This window comes from Ahaetulla prasina, chromosome 1 (assembly GCF_028640845.1).
Source record: "Ahaetulla prasina isolate Xishuangbanna chromosome 1, ASM2864084v1, whole genome shotgun sequence".
NCBI classification, from domain to species: domain Eukaryota; kingdom Metazoa; phylum Chordata; class Lepidosauria; order Squamata; family Colubridae; genus Ahaetulla; species Ahaetulla prasina.
This window is the reverse complement of record NC_080539.1, coordinates 322,614,737-322,638,010: the sequence shown is the minus strand read 5'-3', so window position 1 is coordinate 322,638,010 and position 23,274 is coordinate 322,614,737. Positions and strand designations below refer to the sequence as shown.

Below are 23,274 nucleotides of genomic sequence, written 5' to 3'. Positions count from 1 at the left end.
AGATCGCATGACCCCGGGACAGTACAACCGTCATAAATGTGAGTCAGTTGTCAAGCATTTGAACGTAAATCATGTGACCATGAGGATGGTCACAAGTGTGAAAAATGGTCATAAGACACTTTTTCCAGTGCTGTTGTAACTGAATGGTCACTAAATGGACTGTTATAAGCCAAGGACTACCTGTATTAGGAAAAGAAAATGATTTTCTAATACCAGTTCTTTTCCAAGGCTGTCACAGCCCTAAAAGCACGACCATAGACAATTTCACATGTATTCTTCTTTGGCTAAGGAATTTAAAGGTGACACATATTATAGCAAAGTCCTCCTTTTTAGTGTATAAGGCTTTCGTAAATATGTTACCTCCAGAGGTGGGTTTCAGCAGGTTCTGACCAGTTCTGGAGAACCGGTAGCGGAAATTTTGAGTAGTTCAGAGAACCGGTAGTAAAAATTCTGACTGGCCTCACCCCCATCTATTCTCTGCTTCCCAAGTCCCAGCTATTCGAGAGGAAATGGGGATTTTGCATTAACCTTCCCCTACCATGCCCACCAAGCCACGCCCACCAAGCCATGCCACGCCCACCAAGCCACAAGTATACATTTTTTGAAGTTCTATGTATATTATTTTTGTGGCTCAGTTTCACATATGGGTTTTGACTCAAGCGAATTAAAGTAATGCACATTCATTCACGCATAAGCCCAAAGTTGTTGGTTTTTTTGCTCAAAATCCTGTCCTTTGTGCACAGTTGTTCATTATTATTCTATTTTCCATAGGTTTGTCCTTGCTCTATCTCCACGGTCTCAGCTAGGTATGGTTCCGTCAATCAGGAGTGTCTTGATCGCTTACGCTTCTTGGCTCTTTAGCTAGTTGACTCCAGCACAGCGCAGCGGAGGAATATTGACTCCTCTGTAATTCCGTAGTCAAGAAAGGGAAGTGAAGCGGAAAAGGAAGTATGGCTTCTTGGAAGTTCGATTTCAACTTGTAGTTCGATTTTTAAGGCATTTCATCCCGGGAAACCAAGCTATGAGGACGTGCTGGGATTTGTAGTTTCCTTAGGCAGCAATAACTTCTTGATATATCGAAGGCGAAGCCAGAGCTTGGAAAACATCACTCCCGTGATGCTTTTCGGAGGCGGCCTGCTCTCCCTGTCTACGGCGGTATCCGAGAGCCGGGGACCCAACCGAGTCGTTCCGCCGGGGAAAGGGCGGATTCGCTTCTGAACATGGACCGCCGCCCCGCATGATCGGAGACTTGGCCGTTTCGCTCGTTCTCGTTTCTCGTGGTCTGGCCTGCTTTTCCGAGGGTACCTGGGTCCGCTTGTTTCATTTGGGCCGTCATGTCTTTCTAGGTTGGGGGCGTACCGGTTTACTGGTTCCTCCAGTCAGTTTAGGGTCGAGAAGGTAAAAGCGGGATTCCGGGCGGGAGGTTGCAGCTCCACGTACCATCCCGTGTAATTCGCGTAGGTGGAACACGAACACACACACCCATTTAAGCCCGGGACAGGCAGAGGAGAAATAGGAAAAAATGTCTGCAAATGCAATGTTTTTTTTATTTATTTTTTATTTCTTTTTGTCACAACAGTATACACAAACAATTGTCATAGATAAAACAACATATCTTGAAGAAAACATATATAAGTAAAAAAATATGCATCAACTATATTAATTTGATATAATGAAGGGAACAATAGGACAGGAATGGTAGGCACTATTGTGCTCTTATGCTGTTATGTTGTCGTCCCCCCCCCCCGTTAAAATAATATTAAAAATATAATTGCAGTTGAGGATGAAGATGAAAGGAACCGTGGGCCTTCCCTCCAAGGTCCAAATAAGGAGAAGGTGAATGGATTAAATGTCGGGAATAAATCCATTGCAAATTTATTGGCAGCCGTGTTTTGGCAATGCCACAGAATATTAGTGCTCTTTATATTTAGAGTAAAATATTCCCTAGATGTGCCTTTTTTATCCAATTCATCACAGACATAGATGAGTGCACATGTATGTAATCTATCATTGTTGAATTGCTGCAAAAGATATAGATAGTAAAGTACCCAGAGAACAGTATATAAGTCAATTTTCCATATGAGGGCAATTGGCCCCAGATAAGTGACTAAATCTCCAATAAAACATCCTCTTTAAAATTGGAGTGCTAATTTGTTTACACTTATTTACTTAATAGATGGTATTCAGAAAATGTATTTGTTAGTAATAACTGCTATGCTACAAATCTAGTGAATCTTTTAAAAAATGAGGGAAATGTGTGGCACCAATTTAATAGTTCATTTCTGTTGATCTATGTTTCATTGAATATTTATTAAAAAAGGAATATTAAAGTATTTTGAGAAATGTAATTTTGATAGTTTTGATTTTGGTTTTTATCTTAGTATGAGAGCTGACATCCTATGGGGGAGACTATGGGATATATTGACAAGTGATATATCAAAATGGCAATGTCAGTAGAATAGGATAGGAGCAATGTCAGTAGAAGGATATTCTGTCACTTTTTTCTTGGATCTGCCTCTTAGTATGATATTTATAGCTACTAGTTAGATTGATACTTTTGTTTCAGTGGCTACCTATTATAGTTTTGAGAATATCCAGCATATAAATCTTTCTCTGAAAATTTGGCTACAATAAAATAATAAATAATGCTGTGCGCTAGATATCTACATTGCAATTGTAATCAAAATGATAATTTTTATTTTGCAGATGAGCAAGATGAAGGTTGATGAAGAAGAATATTGGAACAGTTCCAAATGTAAAGCCTTTACTTTTGATGATGAAGATGATGAACTGCTTCAGGTATAATTTTTATCATGAAAAAATGGTGAAAAGAGTACATTTTCATGCCCTTGCCTGAATTTCTGCAGAAAATAGAAATCTGCATACAGAATTAGTGTTTTGTATCTTATATTTGCTTTAAAGAAATTAGGGATAACTTTGCAGATTTTGTTACAAATTGGAAGCAGAGCTGTTAATCACATTTGTTTGGATGTAATTTATACGATACATAGTGCAGAACTGAATTTCCTTTCTTCATTAAAAGTAGTTTTTATTTTTTATGATTTCAGATAGATAGATAAATAGATAGATAGATAGATAGATAGATAGATAGATAGATAGATAGATAGATAGATAGATAGATAGATGAAAAAAATATGCATGAAAATGCATTTGTTTTCCCATAGTTTTAAATTTCTATTCCATATGAAAGGATTTGTCTCTGAATATGTACACTACACCCATGATTTACTGGATCTCATTTGAGAGACTTTGGATGCAACAGACAAATCCACTTGCCATTTTGTACAAAATGGGCATTTAAGTCTAACATGCATTTCTGTCCTATAAGTTCACTGAAGTGTTTGCAGATGAGAATGTGGGAATGAATGAATCTTTAAAAAGAAAACATTTTAATTTGGTGTCTCAACAGTGACAAAAGTTAGTGCTTCCTGGTGTGTATGATTGAGGAAGGGCTCAAGCTATTGAAATGAAAAGTTGTGGAGTTTATTTTAATAACATTATATAGGAAAGAATCTGGTTTACGTATGATATCAACTCTTTAAGGGGATGGCTGGGAAGAGCACCGAGCCCATGAAGTATCTTCAAATAGTTCTAGTCTACCTCGGGAGATACTGCTTCAATAAGGAGGCATCTTTAAAATCTGGTCTCCTAGAAACTAACTTTGCTAAGACTTTCCCCTTCAGAAAAGTAAGGATTGTTTGTAGGAACTCTAGTTATAGTGCCTAAACATATTGTTCTTACTGCCACTGATGGAGGAGGATCCTGGGTGAGAATCCTATAATCCTATAGCCACCAGTTTCGAAATTTATCAACCCTGCAGCAAAGTATAGTACTGTTCTAGTTCTACCAGTCCTAAACCTAATTTAGTAAGACTATGCAAGTTTTGAAAATGATTCAGAAGAAGTGCTTCAGAATGCATTGGCTGCAGGACCACTTTAAAGCAGTCTGATGTAAGAAAAGGAAAGGATTGGTTATTCTATAGAAGGAAAACATTGTGGTCTTTATTCAACTTAATCATGGGAAATTGGAAAAAGAAACACTCAAGTTTCTCAGGTTTAATAAGGATTTGTAATACAGTGCACATTTCAAGAAATTTAGTAACCTATGGAGTTATGACAGAACTAATATTTATTTTGTTGAGAAGAACGGTTGTAGCCCAAGTCGATAGGAACTGCATATCTAAGAAAATCTGGGGTTTGTCTTAAGAGATTAACTATTTTACAGTGGTCCCACACAATAGAAAATACAGCAGTCCCCCTAAATGCTCCAACTCTAATCCGAATACATAGTATAATAATCCAGACTTCATCCTAACATTGTTTTTATTCCTAGTTGAAGGAATCTAAGAGAACAGTCAATAGCCTTCCAGATATTCTAGATGATGATGATGATGACCTTGAGAGGTTCAGCTGGAGTGGGGAACGTGTGGGCAGTAAGTGCAATAGTACTTCGTTTGATTTGGGGAAATACTTTTGAAAGTATATATCTATGTACCTTGGTTGATGCTGCAGCTATCAATCAGAATTGCACCCTAAATGTATTTTAGAGAAGATCCATGTTTAAAATTTGGGTGCTGACAAAGTCTAATGGCTTCATTCATTCATTTTCCTCTGCCCAAATTTCCTTTTTTAGTAGGGAAAAACTAATAAATACAAGCAATTGAAAGTATACAATAGTCTCTCCAGTAATTTCAGATGAAATATCTTATCTATTATAAACTAAAGAATTGCAATATCTGATAATGCTAAATCAATGTCTGTAAATCCTTAAGAATACCTTAAATTGGCATTGACAGATTTGAAATTGATTGATCAAAAATTGTGTTTTGAGTTTATTGAACTCCACAAATAATATAGTGTATATCAGCTTTTCTTAGTTTGAGGTGTAACCAGTGGTGGGATTCAAATAATTTAACAACCAATTCTCTGCCCTAATGATTTCTTCCAACAACCAGTTTCCAAACTGCTCAGAAAGTTAACAACCGGTTCTCCCGAAGTGGTGCGAACTGGCTGAATCCCACCACTGGGTGTAACAATATTGAGCGCTAATTGACTCATATGAGCTGGTCTTGAGAATTACTGGCATCCTTTTGGAATAATCTTTAAACATTCACAAGTAGTTAATAAACCTATAAATATCAATGATGTTAATATTATACTATGTCATATCCCAAAATTTTGCAATCTGGATTGTAAAAAGGATGATTGTAAAAAATATTTATTTATTAAATAAATGTATATAGCCACCCAGCTCACACATAGGTGAGCTTACAAAATTTAACATCCACCATATAATAAAACCTATTTTTTTTAAAAAAAACCACCTATCCTTTATGGTAGCAACAATCAATCAAATCAGCCACTTGATCTGCTCTGTCTCCATTCATGGTCTCCACGCCCACTGATAAATAAAACCATGTGTTTTGAAATACTAACCTCCAAAAAACCCTAAACAAAAGGAAAAAAAGAAGAAAAAAATAGAAAAAAAATAAAAAGTCAAAATGCCAAATATCTAAAATTGTATATTTAACATGTTGAAATCACTGACTTATAAAAAATACCTTATAAAATTAAGTTATTAAGCAGAAAAGAATTAAAAATATCTAAAAATGTTATTCTACCGTTGTAAATTATCATGATACCTATACTAAGCATACTGTTTCATTTCCTGTTTAACTGAAAATTTGCCATTTCCAAAATAGATAAATTAATTTGCTAAAGAATGATATCCTTTTCACAGATCTTTCTTTTTCCCTCCCTTCCCCCCTCTCTCTTTATAGGCATTTCATGGTCAATCAGAGAGACTGCCTCCAGCAGCAGTAGCAGCAGTACCTCTGAAGGAAGGGATCTGAGTCAGCAAAAGGGCTCTTCCTATGCAGCTATACCCAAGCAGTCCTCTTCTTACTCACTGAGCAGCTTTTTTAAAGGTAGAGTATTGATTACGGGTGCGTTTGTTCAACACAGCTACCCCCTGAAGCATCAGAATTGCATGTTTCAGCTTGTCTGATCAAAAGATTTCTTCATCTCTGGCTCTTCGCCAACTTGTGATTGGCAGAGTATTAAAGCAGTTGTTAGTCGATTTTGGTAGCAAGCCTGTGCAAGGTAAGTTACTTATTACCTAGTAACTTATTGTGCAAAAGGTCACTGTTTTTATGCTTTTAAAAATATTTTTATGTGAAATACAATGTTTTGCTTCTCTTTATATTTCCAGTTGAATTAACACTTTTGGCAATATGTCCAGTGTTCAGCAGTTGTTCAATATTGTTAAATGAGATGTTCATAGAGGTTGTGAAATTGTACATCTTAATGCATCCTGTTTGGCTTTTTTTTTTTTTTACAGCTATTGGCTGAATAGGCTTCCAGTTAGATGAAATAATGACTTCATTTCTGTCTTTCATATTTGTGCTTTACTTCTAGGAAGAAATAAGCATGGGAGTTTTCAGTCACTTTCAGATGGTAAGAAGATTAAATTTAATCTTAAACTTAAAAGGAAGGTTGCTTCTCATGTTATGTTGGAGAAATTAGTTGCACCTTTCCTATGTGACAAATCATGCAGATTGCATAGGAATATAAATATATGAGCTGTCATCTTATTTTCTACAAATTTCTCCTCGCTAGGCTTTCTTTGCAATCTTTGTCCTTTCACTTCATTCAGAGTTTACTCTCCAAAGAAAAACACTCAAGAAATTACTGAAGACAAAGTGCCCTCTATTGGGTTCAGGATGTAGTGTCAGACCTGCCATTAGGAAGAGAAAGTAAGCCAGGATATACCAGCTAGAAGTTGTAGCCCCTGTTCCATGCTGAGACTAAAGAACAGGAATAGGGCTGTCTCTGAGGAGAGGAGTATGTATGTCTTTCCATAGAGTAGGATTGTAGCGTATCCAAATGAAGCAACCAAGCATTCAAGTGTTATCACAAAGCAGATTCATGTGTTTGTCTATGGAGATTCTCAGTCATCCAGATCATGGTTGTCCCAAAGGTGCTTTTTTTGTCAAGAGGCAACTGGACTTAGTTTTTCTTTGAAGATGTTTTGCTTCTTCAGTTGAAGAAGCTTCTTGGATGACAAGCAAAATGTCTTCAAAGAAAAATCAGTAAGTCCAGTTGCCTCTTGAAAAAAAACACACCTTTGGGACATTCATGTCTTTGTTTATTATATTAATTTATATAGTTTTTCATCTTGCCAGTTGATCTCTGAGTGGTTGACAGGAGATTAAAAACCAACAGAACAAGATAGAACAAAAAAATAATAAAAGAAAAGTTAATCAAAGTCATGTAACAACAGTCACCCCCAAAATCACATTGATACCTCATCCAATCTCCAGACCCCATGCCTTAAGTTATTTATTTATTTATTTAATTTATTTTTGCTATCTCATTTTGAAATGACTAAGAGCGGCTTATAGCATAAATTCCAGGTCTTCAAAGATTTTTGAAAAGCCAGTTGGAAAGAAGGACGAATTGGAATTTGAAAGTTTCCGTGAGATATTTTAAAGCATACATCCTGATAGTTAGACAAGAATCAGGACATTTTTTGGACTCCTTCAGATAATAACCTTGAAATTGCCATTGTCTGCTTTGTCTGCTTTGTTTGTTTTTAGAAACAGATGCTTTTGTTTGTGCGTTCAGACGATTCTTCTTATTTCTTGCTTTAATTGGCATTATTGTTACTTTGGTGCTGATTCAACTTAGTGACTATGAGCCATAGAAGGGGCAAAAAGCATAGAAAGATTAGAAACTTAATTCAGAAACTTTGCTCTTCCTTTTTCAGCTCTTACAGAAACAGGATTTAAAAATTATGCTCCAGAATTACGCAGACCAAAAGGAGATTATAAGGTTAGTATATTTATTGGAATCTGAAGGAAGGAGAGAGTTAAGTAGTTTAGAATCAGATGACAAAAACCTTATCCTAAATATAAAAGCTCACATCATCTCTTTTTGCCCAAGGACACTTAAACAACTGAGCATGCTTTTTGTGCATATGCATACGCTATGCAGATAATTGGGCTATAAGTCTAGGCAAGGAAATTGGAAGCTTACAAAACAGTAACTATAGCATGGTTTGCTAACTCTTTTCCCAGGCAAATATATTGCTTTAGCAGCAAGTTCCATGTTTTAAAAGAGATTAAAAGAGTTTTTTCTTAATCAATGTCTGAAGAGAAAAGAGATTAGATCATAGAATCATAAAAACCTTTAGTTGCCATCTGGGTCAAAGTATTCCTTGATGTAGGATCAGCTAAAATCAGTGGTTATACAATCTCTGTTTGAAGCCCTCCAAACTTCCTGAGACAACCTAATCAACTGGTTGACAGCTCTTATCGAATATCTATCCTATTAACCTTGTAGAGTGGTTCTATGGTTCTAGTCCTGTCATCCAAAAGGAAATAGAACAAGTTCATCTCTTCCTTTATTTGCTGAAGATGTTATCAAATCTCTCCTGTGGCTTCACTTTTGCAGGCAAAACATGCCCTACCTCTTTCAGTGATTAAACTAGTGACAAATTAAAAACATGGGTTCCAATCCAAGATTCCTATCTTGCCATTATGTTGTATTCCTAAATTATTTTTTCAACTTTCCAAGTCCCCTGAGAGTTGCCTGGTAGGATGCCTGGAATGTTATTTGTCTCTCTCCCCATATATCTTGATCATAACTGGATTTTTCAAAATCTGTAAGGCATTATTGGTGGTTTTCGTTTTCTTTTTACTCTTTCAGGATTACAATTCTGATTGGAGCCCTAATGATACAGTAAGACGGCTGCAGAGAGGCAAGGTAGGAAGTGGAAACAGGATGAGCTTTCAGATAGTTCATCTTATGCTTCAAAAAATTGGTTTCAGTTCTGAGAATTCTCAATTGATGGCTAGAGGAAAACAAGCTATCTTTATAGCTTGTTTTCATAAAGATGATCCACAATTAGTTTTCTTTAGAGCCACTAATCAGATATATTTGCATAGCTTTAATGCCTCTTAGATATTTTGACCTTAGATATTTTTAGGGACTATTTAAAGTAAGATCCTCAAAGTGGAAGATGCTGCCCAGTTTTTCCTTTGCCATGGAGATTAGGAAATAAATGAAATTACTTGAGGAGGGATTATCAGGGAGACATAAGTAGAACCTCCAATTCTTATGGATCCTCAGAGTTACGACTGGGGTTTTGCCTAACACTTGGCCTGTTTAGTTGGTTTAGAATGACTTCAAGATTTTCTTGAAAATGCTAGAAAAAGGATTCCTACTACAGTGTGTAGAGCTTGATGATGTAAATCCAGGGGCATAGTACAAAATGACAGTGTTTTTCTCAGTGGCTGAGGCTTCTGGGCTTGTAATTAGGCTAAAGCTGTCTCCCTGAAAGCAATAACTTCCATGGTTGTCTCTGGAATTCCTCACACAATCAGCTAGTTAGCCATAGTTTTAGATCTTTCCAATATTGTTTTTGTTGATGAATCTTACTCTTCTCTAGGTGTGTTCCTTGGAAAGGTTCCATTCCTTGCAGGACAAATTACTGCTGCTGGATGAAGCTGTTGCATTGCATGATGGGAATGTTATTACAGCTGTAAGTCCTGCTCCAATATATAGCAGCGGGGGACGGGAACAGCAGTTCAGTTTGACCCATTTAATTTCTATTTCTGTATATGAGGATGTGGTTACTTTTATATTATTATTATTATTATTATTTTTCATAAATTATTCCCCTAAATTGCTGGGATCTTCTAGATGAGGCAATTGACCTTTTTGCTTTTGTTTTGCTGCTACAAAATATTTTGGAATGTAAGGCATTGGTTCAGCTACTTCTGCCGCCAAGAAATGAAGAGTGAATTAACTCTTATAAAACCCCTTAAACATTTTTAAATTTTTTAAATGTCCAAAAATCCAAATTATCATGCAGCAAGCAGAAGTCCCCAGTGGTTTTTTTTTTCCAAAGTAGTGAGCACATTGGGAATTTAGGAAGATTGTTACCCACACTTTTACAAAATAATTGCCAATGGACATATGGCTAGCTATAAACAAGCAGTAAATCTATAAAGATCTGGCTTATCAGTTGTACAAATAAAGGCAAGATATCAGTCAATTGTATATGAATGGATATCAATTGTATCCATTCAATTGAAGATATCAATTGTAGATGAATGGATGATATAATGGACCCTGGTTCTGTCTGTTTTCCTGCAGATACTCATTTTTCTGAAAAGAACCTTAAGGAAAGGTATGTAATGTCCAGGATTCCCAAATAGATTTATAAATGTGTCTGTATAAAGTATGTTTAGCCTACTTCTTCTCATACAAGTCAAGCTGACAGAACTCCTGTGCTTTTCAAGACAATAATTTTAGGCAGTATCAATTGATTTTATAATCTCATGAATTAAATTGAAATTTCTTTATATATAGTGGGGAAAACATTGTTGCTGCAGAGAGTGGTTATAATTGAATCTGCTGAGCATAGAAGCCAGCTCCCATTCATCAGCATAGATAAGTTTTTTTCAAATGTAGGAACCTTAAATGTGTGGACATCAAATCCCAGAATCCTCCAGCCTGCATGATAGCTGAAGAATCCTAGGAGCTGAAGCCCAACATTTTAAATTTGCCAAGTTTGAAAAATACTGCCATACATTACATTACATTACATTCTATAAAGAGCATCTTTTTGGTGGCAAATTCAAAGATTACCATTTTTGTAATCATATGTTGGCGAGCTGAAGTGTGTCAGATTTTCTTTCTTGTTAGAACTTTTGCAGTGCATAAATTACCTCTCTGAGGGGTATCCTCTCTCAGCTTGTCAGCTATTGAAATAATACTTGATCAGCTGAAGAGGGAATTAATTTAGACTTGAACTAGCAGACTGAACCACAGTATTATTTTGAGCTAAAATTAATTTTTAATTTTTATTTCCAGTATTGAATCCCATGCTAACCCTCTTTCTTTTGACTCATTAACTGTTAATTGCAGCATTCCCTTTTAATGACAACAATAGTACTGGTTAGATTTTACATATTGTAGCAGTAAGCCACAAATACAACAACAAAACTGGAATTTCTAAGTTAGAGACTCGCTTATAAGCCAACATTATGTTGCCTCCATCCCATTAATTAGCTAAAGGCAGGGCACTGACATGCAGTGAGCATGTAGCATGGCATAGCTAAGGTGACCCTTTCATTTCTTCTGGTTAGTCGACCATGTAGTAAGCTGACTTGTTCCAACTGTGGGCCCTCCAGATGCATAGGATTACCCTTCCCATCCTCTCTTTCCAGGATGGCCAACAGATGTGAAATACTTAAGCAAAAGAAAGAGTGAGGGGATTACTCAGGCCTGATCTTGTTAGACAAGCACTTCTTCTCTTTACAACTAGAGATCCTGTTCAGAGAGCTGGAGATGCGGCAAGTTGCTTTGCGCCATTTAATACATTTTCTCAAGGAGACTGGAGACCAAAAACTTCTCCTAGACTTGTTGAGGTAAAAGCCCTTGTGAGCATACAGCCAAAACTGATGCCCGAGCAGGAAGTTGAACAGGTCTAATACATGTTTTTTTTTCCTTTCTAGATTCCTGGGCAGGACTGAGGAAGTTGCAGTGAGTATCCCACATTGCCTAGACACTTTTTTTTTTAGTGGGAGGAAACAACAATATGCTGAGAAATTGAAGGCAAGCCACACAGTACTTACTCTCAATTAGGAAAAATGGAAATTATATTCCTAATCCCTCTGGAGAAAAAACATTTGAGTAGATGGGACCAGGGCTACCCAACCTTGATTGACTATTTAATCTGCTCTCCTCCTAAGCCTGTTTTGTCTTGTTTCCACCATCTCCAGCTGACACAATACCGTGAACATTTGACTATTTCGGATGCTGAGAAAAGAAAGGAGTTTCTGAAAAGTTGCATTGGGTAAGTGAAAGTTATGGAGAAATAAAAGGAGAATAAGCCTTAGAGCAGGGGTGTCAAACCCGCGTCGTCACGTGACGTATTGTGACTTCCTCCCCTCCTTTTGCTAAACTGGGCGGGGATGGGGGCATCACATGACACATCCAGCCTGCAGGCTGCGAGTTTGACACACCTGCCTTAGAGGTAAAGTAATTGCAGCATTAATGGGAAGGAAGCCTTATTGTTTCCCACAAAGTAAAATAATGGAAAGCTATAAGGAAGAAGCTTTTCTTTGGGGAGAAGAAAGTAGAAATAAGGAAAAGAACGTCACCTATATACCACTAAAATACTTTTCATGACTTTTAACTCTGTGAAATGGTGCATCACAGGGCAACAGTTTTTCTCAAATGGGTTAACTTACAGAAGGTGTCCAAAATCTGGTACCTATGACTCCCTGGGGATTGAAATTTGGGGAAGTTGTGACTGTTTCTGTCCTCCTGGTTGCTGCTGGGCTGCTAATGTGGTCATGTGATCTTCATTTTTCATTTCTGTGACAATTTCCCAGTCTGTCTTGCAATCCCTCACTCTCTCTCCCACCTAATAGCAGCCTTTAACCTGCCTGCTGAAAAAAAGGAAGGGGGAGGGAAGGGAGGAGGAGATTTCAGATGCTCCCAGCCAACTTCCCACAAGGAAATTCAAGGGGGAAGCTGGTAGGAAATTGGAAGTTGCTCCTGTTCCCACTGCTTTTTTGCCCCTTGATCATTCTGTTTCTCTGTTTAGGTAAGGAAATATCTCTGAAACAAGATGGGGTATGGGTTGTCTAGTAGTTACAGAGTAATGCACTATGCAAAGAAAATAGTTTGGGAAATGTTTTTCCCTGCAGCTGTAATAACAAGGCCATACCAGCAAGTTTAGGACCAACAAAAGGACTGTTTTGGTTAGAAAACAGTTCAAATTGTAGGAGCAGAAATGACTGCCTCAAATGTTTTGCTGGTCAACACTTGAAACGTTTTTAAAGAAACAGAGACAAATTAATAAAGAATAACACTAACAATAGTTGCTATACTACCTAAACACTACCAAGTTCAAATGCATTGTAATGTCTAATTATCTGTTGCTTGAGGGCCTGCTTGTATGAGCTTTTCATAAACGTCTAGCTGACGTCTAGCTTGCCTAGTTTTGGCAAGTAGAATGTGGGGCATACCTTTGTTTTGGACCCATATAGCTCTTTTTGCATTCAGTGAATAGATTGTAAAGTTCATTAGGCCTGAATTAATCTTTGTTAACTGAATTTATGGCGTACCCAGTTGGAGGAGATTGCCTCACTGCACCTGCTTTTGAATAAATATAATTATGTTTTATACAAAGGAAGAATGCAAAAGTGAGCTCCTACCACTTCTTCAATCTAGGTTGCCCTTTTCATCAGAGGATGCTGCTCATGTTCAGGATCATTATACACTCTTAGAGAGACAGATCATCATTGAGGTAAGGTCCCACTCTGTCACTGGGTACATGACAGTTACAATTATTCCAGACTTCTTGGCTTTCACCTACTTATTCTAACACCAAGCTTTTTATGTGGACTAAAAAGAAAAGTAGACAAGGCCAAAATATTAAATCCTTTCTCTCCTCTTTCCCCCCACCCCCCCACCCCCCAATTTCTGGATCGGAGGAGAAAAACCTTGTAGACATAGAACAAAAGAAAGACATTGTCCCAAGGCTGGAAAAAGTTGTCCATGCCTGCCATAATGAAGCCACCATGGCAGATGCTGGGTGACTGTTTCAGAAGTCCTTAGAGAAAGCATATCTTTTCCTGGGCTTGCATGATTATTGCCATGCAATCTCAGAAAATAAAGGATGTTTCTGAGATACAGATATTACTAATGTAATCTTTATCCTATTCCTTCTTTGTGAAATTCAGTAGGGCTTGGAGTAAGTTAAGCTAACAGGTAACGACTAGGACAAATTCATGAAGACCACAATTCTATCCAAACTTTCTTAGGAGAGAACACTTCTGAACATAGGCTTATACCTCTGGGTAAATATGGAAAGGATTGCAACCCACTTGTTGGGATTTAATCCTGATTGTCTTCGAAATTTTTTTAAAAATGTTTTGAGGTAACATTAGATGTCTTTATTCCTATGCAACTCTTTCTGTTCTGATTTTTTCCAGGCAAATGACAAACATTTAGAGTCTTCTGGGCAGACGGAAATCTTTCGAAAATATCCTAGAAAAGCTTCCATTCTTAACATGCCATTAGTCACCACGCTTTTCTACTCCTGCTTCTACCATTACACAGAAACTGAGGTTAGAACTGCGGTAGCAATGGGGATCTCTATGTTAATCGGTGAAGCTGGTGTCTTTTCAGAATAAAGGAGAAGCCATAACCTTATGCAAGCAGGCATCTGAAATATTGTATATTAGACAATGGGCTTTTCAAATACTGCAGAGTTTTTAAAAATACTGAATGTAAAAATACAGTTATCCTCAATTCAGTTACTTCTGATAAGGCTTCCTTGCATGTTAAACCTTGGAATATTTTCAGCCTAATATGTAATAGATGTTTAAAATAGTTTATATATAAAATGGTTTTATTTGTGTTTGGGGAGAAAATTCTAAAATGCTGTGTAAATTGTATATATATTGCTTATTACCAACATTTTCTTCTTGGTTAAAAGGTTGCATTGTCTCTCTTTTTCAGGGAACATTCAGTAGTCCAGCAAACTTGAAGAAAACTTTCAAGGTAAGGAAACTGGTAGTTTGCCAAGCATATATCTCTACCTTCTAGACGAGACCAACGATCCTAGAAATGTATTCAGAGGATATGTATTATGGAATGAAGGAATTTAAGGGATTGTGCTGCTAAAACCATGAAGTGTGACACAGTTTAGTTAAAGTAGCTTAATTGGGCAATGTTCATTGCACTGGTTTTAAGAGATTGAATTCACAGCCATAATACTCTAGTACAAGAAATAAGCTTAAGATTTTCACTTGCTCCTCATCTTTTCTTTAGTGAGCTGCGCAGGGTATCTATGAGTTTGGGAAATGTTTTTATTTTTATTTCTCATAAACATACTTAAATATACAGTCTCTTATCCATTGGTAATCATTCCTCTTTTAACTATTTTTAATTATTATTTATTTATTGTTCAGGGTTGCTCTTTTACCATTTCCTCTCTTTTATTTTACCAAAACTTTTTCTTCCTCTTCTTCTCTTTTCTTCCTTCTTCTGACCCTTTCTACTTTCTTCATTCCTCCTCTCCTTCCCTTTCCTACTTCCCCTTCCTTTCCCCCACTCCTCTTTTCTTCCTTTTCTAACCCTCTCTCCTACCTTTCTTCTTATCTCTCTTTTTTCTTCCTCTCCTTTTCCTTCTTTTCTATCCCTCACTTCTCTCTTCTCCCCTCCTACCCTTTCTACTCCTCTCTTTTCCCACTCCCTTGTTGTTTCCATTTTCAATTCAATCTAGAATGGTATGCGAGCAACCCCGATTTTCTATTCATATACATCTTCATTTCAATTTCTTTTTTGTTTAATAATTACAACTATTTCATCATTCATGTATACTTTTTATAGCATCATTTTTTCCCTTCCCACCCTTCCCTCTTTTTCATTTACCTAGGCATCATCTGGGTTTCTATTCTTTTCATTATCTTTTCTCTTATTTGTCTTTTCCCTATCCATTTTATCTCTGTATCTTTATTCATATTTCTTTTCTAACCAATCATAAAATCTGCCCCATGTCTTGAAATACATCCATTCCTCCTCATCTTTTATTCTCAATGTTAATCTATTCATTTCTGCATATTCTAAGATTTTCTTTAATTTAGTTCCCAGTTCAGTAGTCCAAACACACCTCTAATTCTTGCATCTTGTAGCATTTTTATATTAATTCTTGCTTTTTTCCCTTGCTATATATATTTCCATATTGTTCTTTTCAAATTTTCGAAGTACTTTTTCTCCTGTTTTATTCATCTTGTTTGAAAAAGAAATAACCGTTTTGATAATATGTTCATCTTCATTATTGCTGTTCTTCCCATTAATGACAGTTGCAGATTTCTCCATCTCTCCAAGTCTATTTCAATTTTTTTTTCAATTTGTAATAATTATCTTCTTTAATAGTTACACATCTTGATGTTAAATGAATGCCCAAATATTTTACTTTATTCATTATTTGAATAAAGTTTTTTCATTATTTCCTTTTTTTGCTTTTCTCTCATATTTTTACTAATATTTTTGTCTTATCCTTATTAATTTTCAATCCTGCTACTTCTCTATATTCTTCTATTTGCTCAAGCAGTTTTGGCACTGTCTTTATTGGATCTTCCATAATAAACACCAAATCATCCGTAAATGCTTGCAATTGGTACTCCTCTTTTTTGATTTTCATTCCTTTTATATCCTTGTCCTGTCTCACTTTTCAATTTAAAATCTCTAATGTCAGTATAAATAATGGAGATAACGGGCATCTTTGTCTTCCTTTTCTAATATCTACTTTCCCTGTCATTTCGCCATTTACCATCACCTTTGCCGATTGGTCTTTATATAGAATAGAATAGAATAGAATTTTATTGGCCAAGTGTGATTGGACACACAAGGAATTTGTCTTGGTGCATATGCTCTCAGTGTACATAAAAGAAAAGATACGTTCATCAAGGTACAACATTTACAACACAATTGATGATCAATATATATATATATATATATTATATATAGTTTTAATCATATTTATGAATCTATCCCCAAAGTCCATCATTTTTAACTGTGTTACCATAAATTACCAATTCATGTTATCAAATGTTTTCTGTGCATCTAAAAACAACAACACTATTTGCTTCTCTGAATGTGCTTCATAGTATTCTAATATATTTAATATAATCCGCATATTGTCTCTTAATTTGCCTTTTCTGTAAGAAATCATTTTGGTCCATACGTATGAATTGATTTAAACGTTTTTTCAATTTTTCAGCGATGATTGATGCAAAAATTTTATAATCTGCATTTAATAGAGATATGGGCCTATAACTCTTTACTTGTTGTAGATCTGCCACTTCCTTTGGTATTAAAGTTATATATGCCTCCATTCATGAGTTCAGAATCTTAGCTTTTAGTAGTAATTCATTAAATTCCTGCAGCATCACGTTGTTTAATACATCTTGTAATGTTTTTTATACCTCTGCTGGACCTGGTGCTTTCCCGTTCTTTTGTCTTTTAATTCCCTCCATTAATTCCATCGTTGATATTCTTTCTTTGGGTATCTATGAGTTTGGGATTACGTTCAACTTGGCCTGATATTTGGTGGAATATTTTTTTTTTTGCACTGTAGTTCAGGGATACAGATTGTACTTATAGACCCCCTTTCCGTAAGTTTTATTGAGTGGCTAGTGTTGAGTGATGTGTGGTATGTTTTTATTTGGAGGCAGGGTAACTGCTTGCATGGCCTATTATTGTGTTTTATTATTATTTTTGTTATTATGATCTTCAAATGGTTCATGGTTAATAGGAAAATTTTTGAAAGCAATAAAAATAATTATGGAAAATCATCCAGATAATGTGTTGTTGGATAAGGTATAAGGAAATCCTTGCTAGATCAGACCAAGGCCCATGCAATTGAGCTTTCATTACAAAAATCTCAGCAACCAATGGATTTAATTGTCTTTATTTTCAATTTCAGTTTCCTCCAAGAGGTTAGGGCAGCATACAAAGTACTTCTTCCTCTAATTCTTCCTCACAACAACTTAGGAAGGGTGGGTTGACAGAGAATGATTAGCCTCGAATCATCCAGTGAGCTTCTGTAACTACGAATGGATATGAACCTAGGTTTTCTGAAACCTAATCCATCACTTTAACTATTACTTCACAGTGGATCGCAGTCTAGCTCTCTCAAGCCATTTCTAGGATTTCCATTTCTTTACCTTACAGATTCCAGACAAACAGTACGTGCTAACAGCTCTGGCTGCTCGTGCCAAACTCCGAGCTTGGCATGACGTGGATGCTTTGTTCACAACAAAGGTGAGACCCTACTGATTTTCATTGAATCATGTATGCCTGATTCATGCTGCTTGACATAATGAATCTTTATGCCAGTGATGTGCTTATCTATCTGCCCTTACACAATGATTAATGGATTAGTTCATTTATAGGAAAAGACTTGTTCCAATTATTCTCTTTGAATTTTCTAATGTATCCTACAGGTAAGTTATATCAGAAAAGGACAGCAGCTTTGTCCAATGCATCTTCCTCTTTAGGACATGTGCAGAAAATGGAAAAGATACCCAAGAATAAATCTTGTCTCTCCTAAGTGATGTTTAGCAGTGCATCCTCAGGCAGTCACAAAGTGTGGTGCTATTTTCTTTTTCTCAATTTGTGATTTCAGAATTGGTTAGGCTATACCAAAAAAAGAGCTCCTATTGGTTTCCATCGAGTGGTGGAGATATTACAGCGGAATAACGCCCCGGTGCAGGTATGTGAGAAAGCTGTCCAGTAGTCTGTTTCTGGTATAGTCCGTTGGTCAACAAGATGTTGCCTCCATCATGAAAAGCCTTCATGTGCCCATTTCCCAGATAATTTTGTACACTGTTCATGAAAACTAGAAGAAATATTTCTCTAGTTTGGTATGCACTGTTTGTTTTCATACACCTTGGAAAGTAGTGGACCACCTAGCTTTTGGAAAGTAATTGGTGAAGAAATATAATTTGGGATAAAATAAATTTACTTCAGGGTGAAACTGATGTGGAATTAAGTGAGGGGAGATAAGGAAGGGATCATGAATATTCTGATATTTCCTTGTCTTGTTCCTATAGGTCCTGCAGGAGTACGTGCGTTTAATAGAAGATGTTGAGACTAAGCTGAATCTTGCTATGAAATACAAGTGCCACGATGTTGTTATAGATGTATGTTTTACATATTTTATATGGAAAATTGTGTAACAGACAGTGATAGAGTTGATTCTTTAGTGAAAAATCCCTAAATTATTCTACTTGAAGGAACTATCACTGGCAGTATACTGTAGTTTGTATTTCAGAGCTGCTGCCTCCCTCAACCCTTTTACGTTATTAAAATTGCTTCTAAGTTGAGTATGTTTAAAGAGATTGCAAATCAGCTGGCTGCACCTCTGAGTGCAGCTTTTGCATATCACTATCAGCATATTATGTTTTTTTGTTTTGTTTACATTTATACCCCGCCCTTCTCCGAAGACTCAGGGCGGCTTACAGTGTATAAGGCAATAGTCTCATTCTATTTGTATATTTTTACAAAGTCAATTTATTGCCCCCCCAACAATCTGGGTCCTCATTTTACCTACCTTATAAAGGATGGAAGGCTGAGTCAACCTTGGGCCGGGCTCGAACCTGCAGTAATTGCAGGCTGCTGTGTTCTTAATAACAGGCTTAATAACAGGCTTTACCAGCCTGCGCTAAATCAACCCTCCAAAGCAGAATACACTATTCTCCTTCACAAGTGAAGCCAGATTTACTTACATGCAAATACAAATTAACCAAATTTACTTACATATCGCCATGGGCAAGATGTTTGATCCTACCGGACAAGATGCCTTTTATTACAAGTTTGAACTCACTTATCACTTTATCAGTCAACACTGGGTGGTATTCAAAGTAGCCTTCCCAACCTTATGAGTTCATTTCTTTGTCCTTTTCATTTTTTTAATGCTGTGTTAAATCAGTTTTCACAAACACTAAATTTTCCACATCAGCAGAAGATTATCGGTATCTTGATATATATTGATTCAGTAAAATGTAATAAATGTATAAAATCAACACATTTCAGAACATATTATCTAGGCATGCTAGATTTATTTCTTCTAAGTATAAAGCAGAAGATAAATTCATACGATGATGGTAGCTAGTCACTCAAGAAGGTTTTCCAAATAGCTACTGAGAAGGAATGGTTGATGACTGTCTAGATCACTGTGATTTTGAGGATGCTGATAAAAAAAAATAGTTGGTTTTTGTTTGTTTGTTTGTTTAATTGGCTTCTCTTTTGGGTATTTGCCAGACATACAAAGACTTGAAGGACCGCCAGCAAGTGATGGCATACAGATGCAAAGTTGAACGGGGTTCTCCAGCAGAGGAGAAGATCGATACTATCCTCAGTAACCCAGTAAGAAAAAGCACATCAGGTTACATGTACTTGCTAAGACGGAGGGAAAAAGAGAATAAAACCCTTCCCACTTCTAGAGAGCAACATGTCCAGAATGTCTGTGCTTCAATGAGTCTGCTGTCTCATTAAGCAAAAACACACTAGCTCCTTTGCTCCAAAGGAAGCTGTTGTGCCAGTGGTTTAAAATCCAGACAGTTCTGCTTTCAGCCAATGAAGCTGAAGCATCTGTAAACATGGTGGATGGGAGAAGGGGAAGGACCTTGTTCAAGAGCAGATGGATTGGCCTGTTGGAACCATGTAAGATTTTCATAGTAGAGATTTCTCACGGTGCTTTATACGCGTGGCAAAACAAGGATTATCCCAAAATTCTTGTAATGAACTTTTGTTGTTCATATGCTCAGTAGCTTCTGACTCGTCATGTTGGTATATAAGTCAGTCAGTAACTGCTCCTACTTCATGTCTTCTGTTTTTCTCCTGCCTTCAATTTTTAAAGGCATTGGGGGTTTGCTGTTGCATTATATGTCCAAAATATGTAAGTTTTCTTTATGCTTCTTGTTATATGTCTGTTTTTTAAATCAGCTTGAATGATGTATTTGTTTGTTCATTTGTTTGTTCAACTTCTATAGCCACCCATCTCAGTGAATGACTCGGGGTAGCTATAGAAGTTGAACAAGCAAATGAACAAACAAACAAATAAATCATTCAAGCTGATTTAAAAAACAGACATATAACAAGTGACTGAATTGTAAACCAATTCAGAACATATATTACAATTAAAAATTTAAAAAAAATTTAAAACAACAAAAACAGTAAAACCAATAAACACATTAAAACCAGTAAAAAACAAAAACTTTTTTTTCCTTCAAGTCTAAATTTTCAAATATATTCTACAGCATCACAGTTTACTTCACTCAATCTTTCTGCTTGTCTAACTTTTGCAGCCATACTATACATTTTGAAAAACATTGGTCTTGTCAATAAGTTCCTGAATTTAACTATAAATGTAGAAGAAAATTATTCTAATTCTTCAAATTATTACACTTCAGGCTTTAGCTTTAGGTCTATTCATGCTGAGTTAAGGATCTCCTTTTAATCTTTCAACTCTTATGATACTATTAAAGACGTTCAGGTAACTTTTTTGTTTACAAACAAAAGTATATCTAGTTGTACTTGTAACTAATGGATATAGTATTATTCACTTATCCATTTTGTTTAAACATAAAAATAAAAGCCTGTTGGAGTTGGGTAGCTAATACATTCAAATGAATAAATAGTAATTTATGATTTTGTAGGTCCAGTTGGACAAATTACAAGTGTACTGTCTTTTTAATGTAGAAATGTGCAACATTTCTCATGGGCTGTAACTTTTTAGAAAAAGGATTGCTTGTCAAATGGGCCCTATGACCTGATTTATGTGTCACACTGAACCATAATCAGTTAAGTTTACCTGACATGCTAAGCTGAAAGCAAAGAAAACACTCTGTTGTAGCTATCTGTTGTGTGTCACCCAGATACTGAGTGGTATTCTGTAATGCAAAGATAAACATGTTTTAGATTTGCAAGACTTACTTTGCTTTTTACTAGATTCCATCAATCTGGAACAAACAACATGCAGTAAAACTAAACACTTTCGATCTCAGAATTTGTTCAAAGTACCAGAGTGGGACAAAATTAAGTAATCTCAGTTATTTCATACAAAAATTCATGACTGAATAGTGCTACACATACCTCAACTGGCAATATAGTGTAATCTTGTGTCTCCCCCAGTCCCTGCTCCTGCAGTTAAGAAATACTAGGAAATAAGAACATCTTGTTGCTCTATCTCTGGACCCCTTTGTTTTGTTACATGTTTTTTTTTTGCCACTTTTGATATCATTAGGTGCTGTAATTTTGTATCCATATCCTGATATCTACTCCCTTTCTTCTTATTGGTGCCAATTGAGATCACAGAGAATTTTGAAGCCTTATAGATCATCAAAGTGAATGGGAAGATCAATTGTTCGCCTTTTCCAGGAGTCTTGCTATTTTCCTTTGTCTTATTTTTCCCCTGTTAATTTTACCACAAGTAGGAAGCGTCATCCACCTGCTTTTGGATTTTAATATGTAGAAAAATATCCTCAAAAGATCTATCAGTAACTTATCTTGGGGGAATGGATCTGATTAAATCATTTCTGAGTCCTATTTTATGGACAAGATTGTTTATTCCATTTTATCCAGCTGGTGAGAATGAAAAAAAGCTGGTATTTTTTCTCCTTTTTTAAACATGTTTTTGGCTTTAAATCAGTATTGCTGTACTAGTTTAGGCCACGTCACTTAGTTTCAATAACATTTTTCTTGTTTTGACCATAAATAAAATCTTATTTTATCTATTTTCTCATAAGTTGCTTATAGGTTCCTCTGCTTCTATTGGCTTTGATGACTAGAGATTTACTAATTATTTTCTCAGCCTGGAGATGTGATTATATTTGATATTGACCATATCCAATTCTGTTTTTCTTTCAGCAGATCCGATGGAAGAACTGAGAGAAACTCCATTCTTTTGGAAGCACTTCATTTTGACCCAATGAGGTCAAAGAGAAAGATTGCCAAGCCAGTTCTGCACTGATTTCAATCCACTGTCAGCTTGCCTGTTTCCTCAAGATGCTGCCTCTGTGAAGCCTTCGCTGAAAGAGACCTCTGAGGCACTGAGTTGGCTAAAAGAGTCATTTAGCCAATGAAGGCCAAATCTGACAAGTTGAACTCTTCAGTATAAACTTATGAGGAATTATATAGAAAAAGGAAGCATAATTGAGTCAAGAACTTAATGCTTCCACTTCCTGTTCACTGTCTAGTCATCTGAAACGATCAGGACAGCTTTCCATAGGAAAAAAAATCTGTATAATAAATAAGCTTTCCCCTCATTTGAATCTAAGGGGCAAGACCGTTATTCTTAGTGATATGAAAACTCTGTCCTGCACATTATTCTAGCCTCCATTACCAATTAACTAGGATAATTATTTAGGAAGTGCTGCATAAGGTTCTTAAGAATAAACCTACATACATTTCCCACATTAAAAGTTGGAGTATGTAACTGCATGGTCCTTCAGCCAGTGAGAATGTGAGTTCAGTTCTATATGGAAACTACCAATCTTGTTATAGGGTGTACTGAACTAATCAAATTATATTATTAATTCCAATGAAAATAATTGGCCCTTGCTACTTATGCTTCTAGGTTTGTTAGCAGATCTCCATCCTCTTTCTAGACTTTATGTTGACTTTCACTTTCCATGTTGTAAATAAAGCTTTACCTCCCTTA

The 23,274-nt window shown here is 36.1% G+C and overlaps 1 protein-coding gene across 4 annotated transcripts; it reads left to right on the top strand.

The window, feature by feature from the left end:
• Window positions 1-823: 823 nt before the first annotated feature.
• VIPAS39 (VPS33B interacting protein, apical-basolateral polarity regulator, spe-39 homolog) lies at window positions 824-23,274 on the top strand. 4 transcript variants are annotated; one of them, XM_058162440.1, is made up of 21 exons: window positions 824-1,301; window positions 1,778-1,836; window positions 2,707-2,799; window positions 4,354-4,453; window positions 5,801-5,947; window positions 6,438-6,476; window positions 7,789-7,853; window positions 8,730-8,786; window positions 9,472-9,564; window positions 10,182-10,215; window positions 11,356-11,458; window positions 11,546-11,573; window positions 11,813-11,886; window positions 13,272-13,347; window positions 14,036-14,170; window positions 14,565-14,606; window positions 17,784-17,873; window positions 18,238-18,324; window positions 18,665-18,754; window positions 19,875-19,979; window positions 22,485-23,274. In XM_058162440.1, the coding sequence occupies exons 1-21, from the start codon at window positions 1,238-1,240 to the stop codon at window positions 22,500-22,502; spliced, it is 1,599 nt and encodes a 532-aa protein (XP_058018423.1). In that variant the 5' UTR covers window positions 824-1,237; the 3' UTR covers window positions 22,503-23,274. The 4 variants fall into 4 exon arrangements, with proteins under 4 accessions (XP_058018423.1, XP_058018422.1, XP_058018424.1 ...); XM_058162439.1 differs by having other exon boundaries at window positions 841-1,301; window positions 22,482-23,274; XM_058162441.1 differs by lacking the exon at window positions 1,778-1,836 and having other exon boundaries at window positions 848-1,301; window positions 22,482-23,274.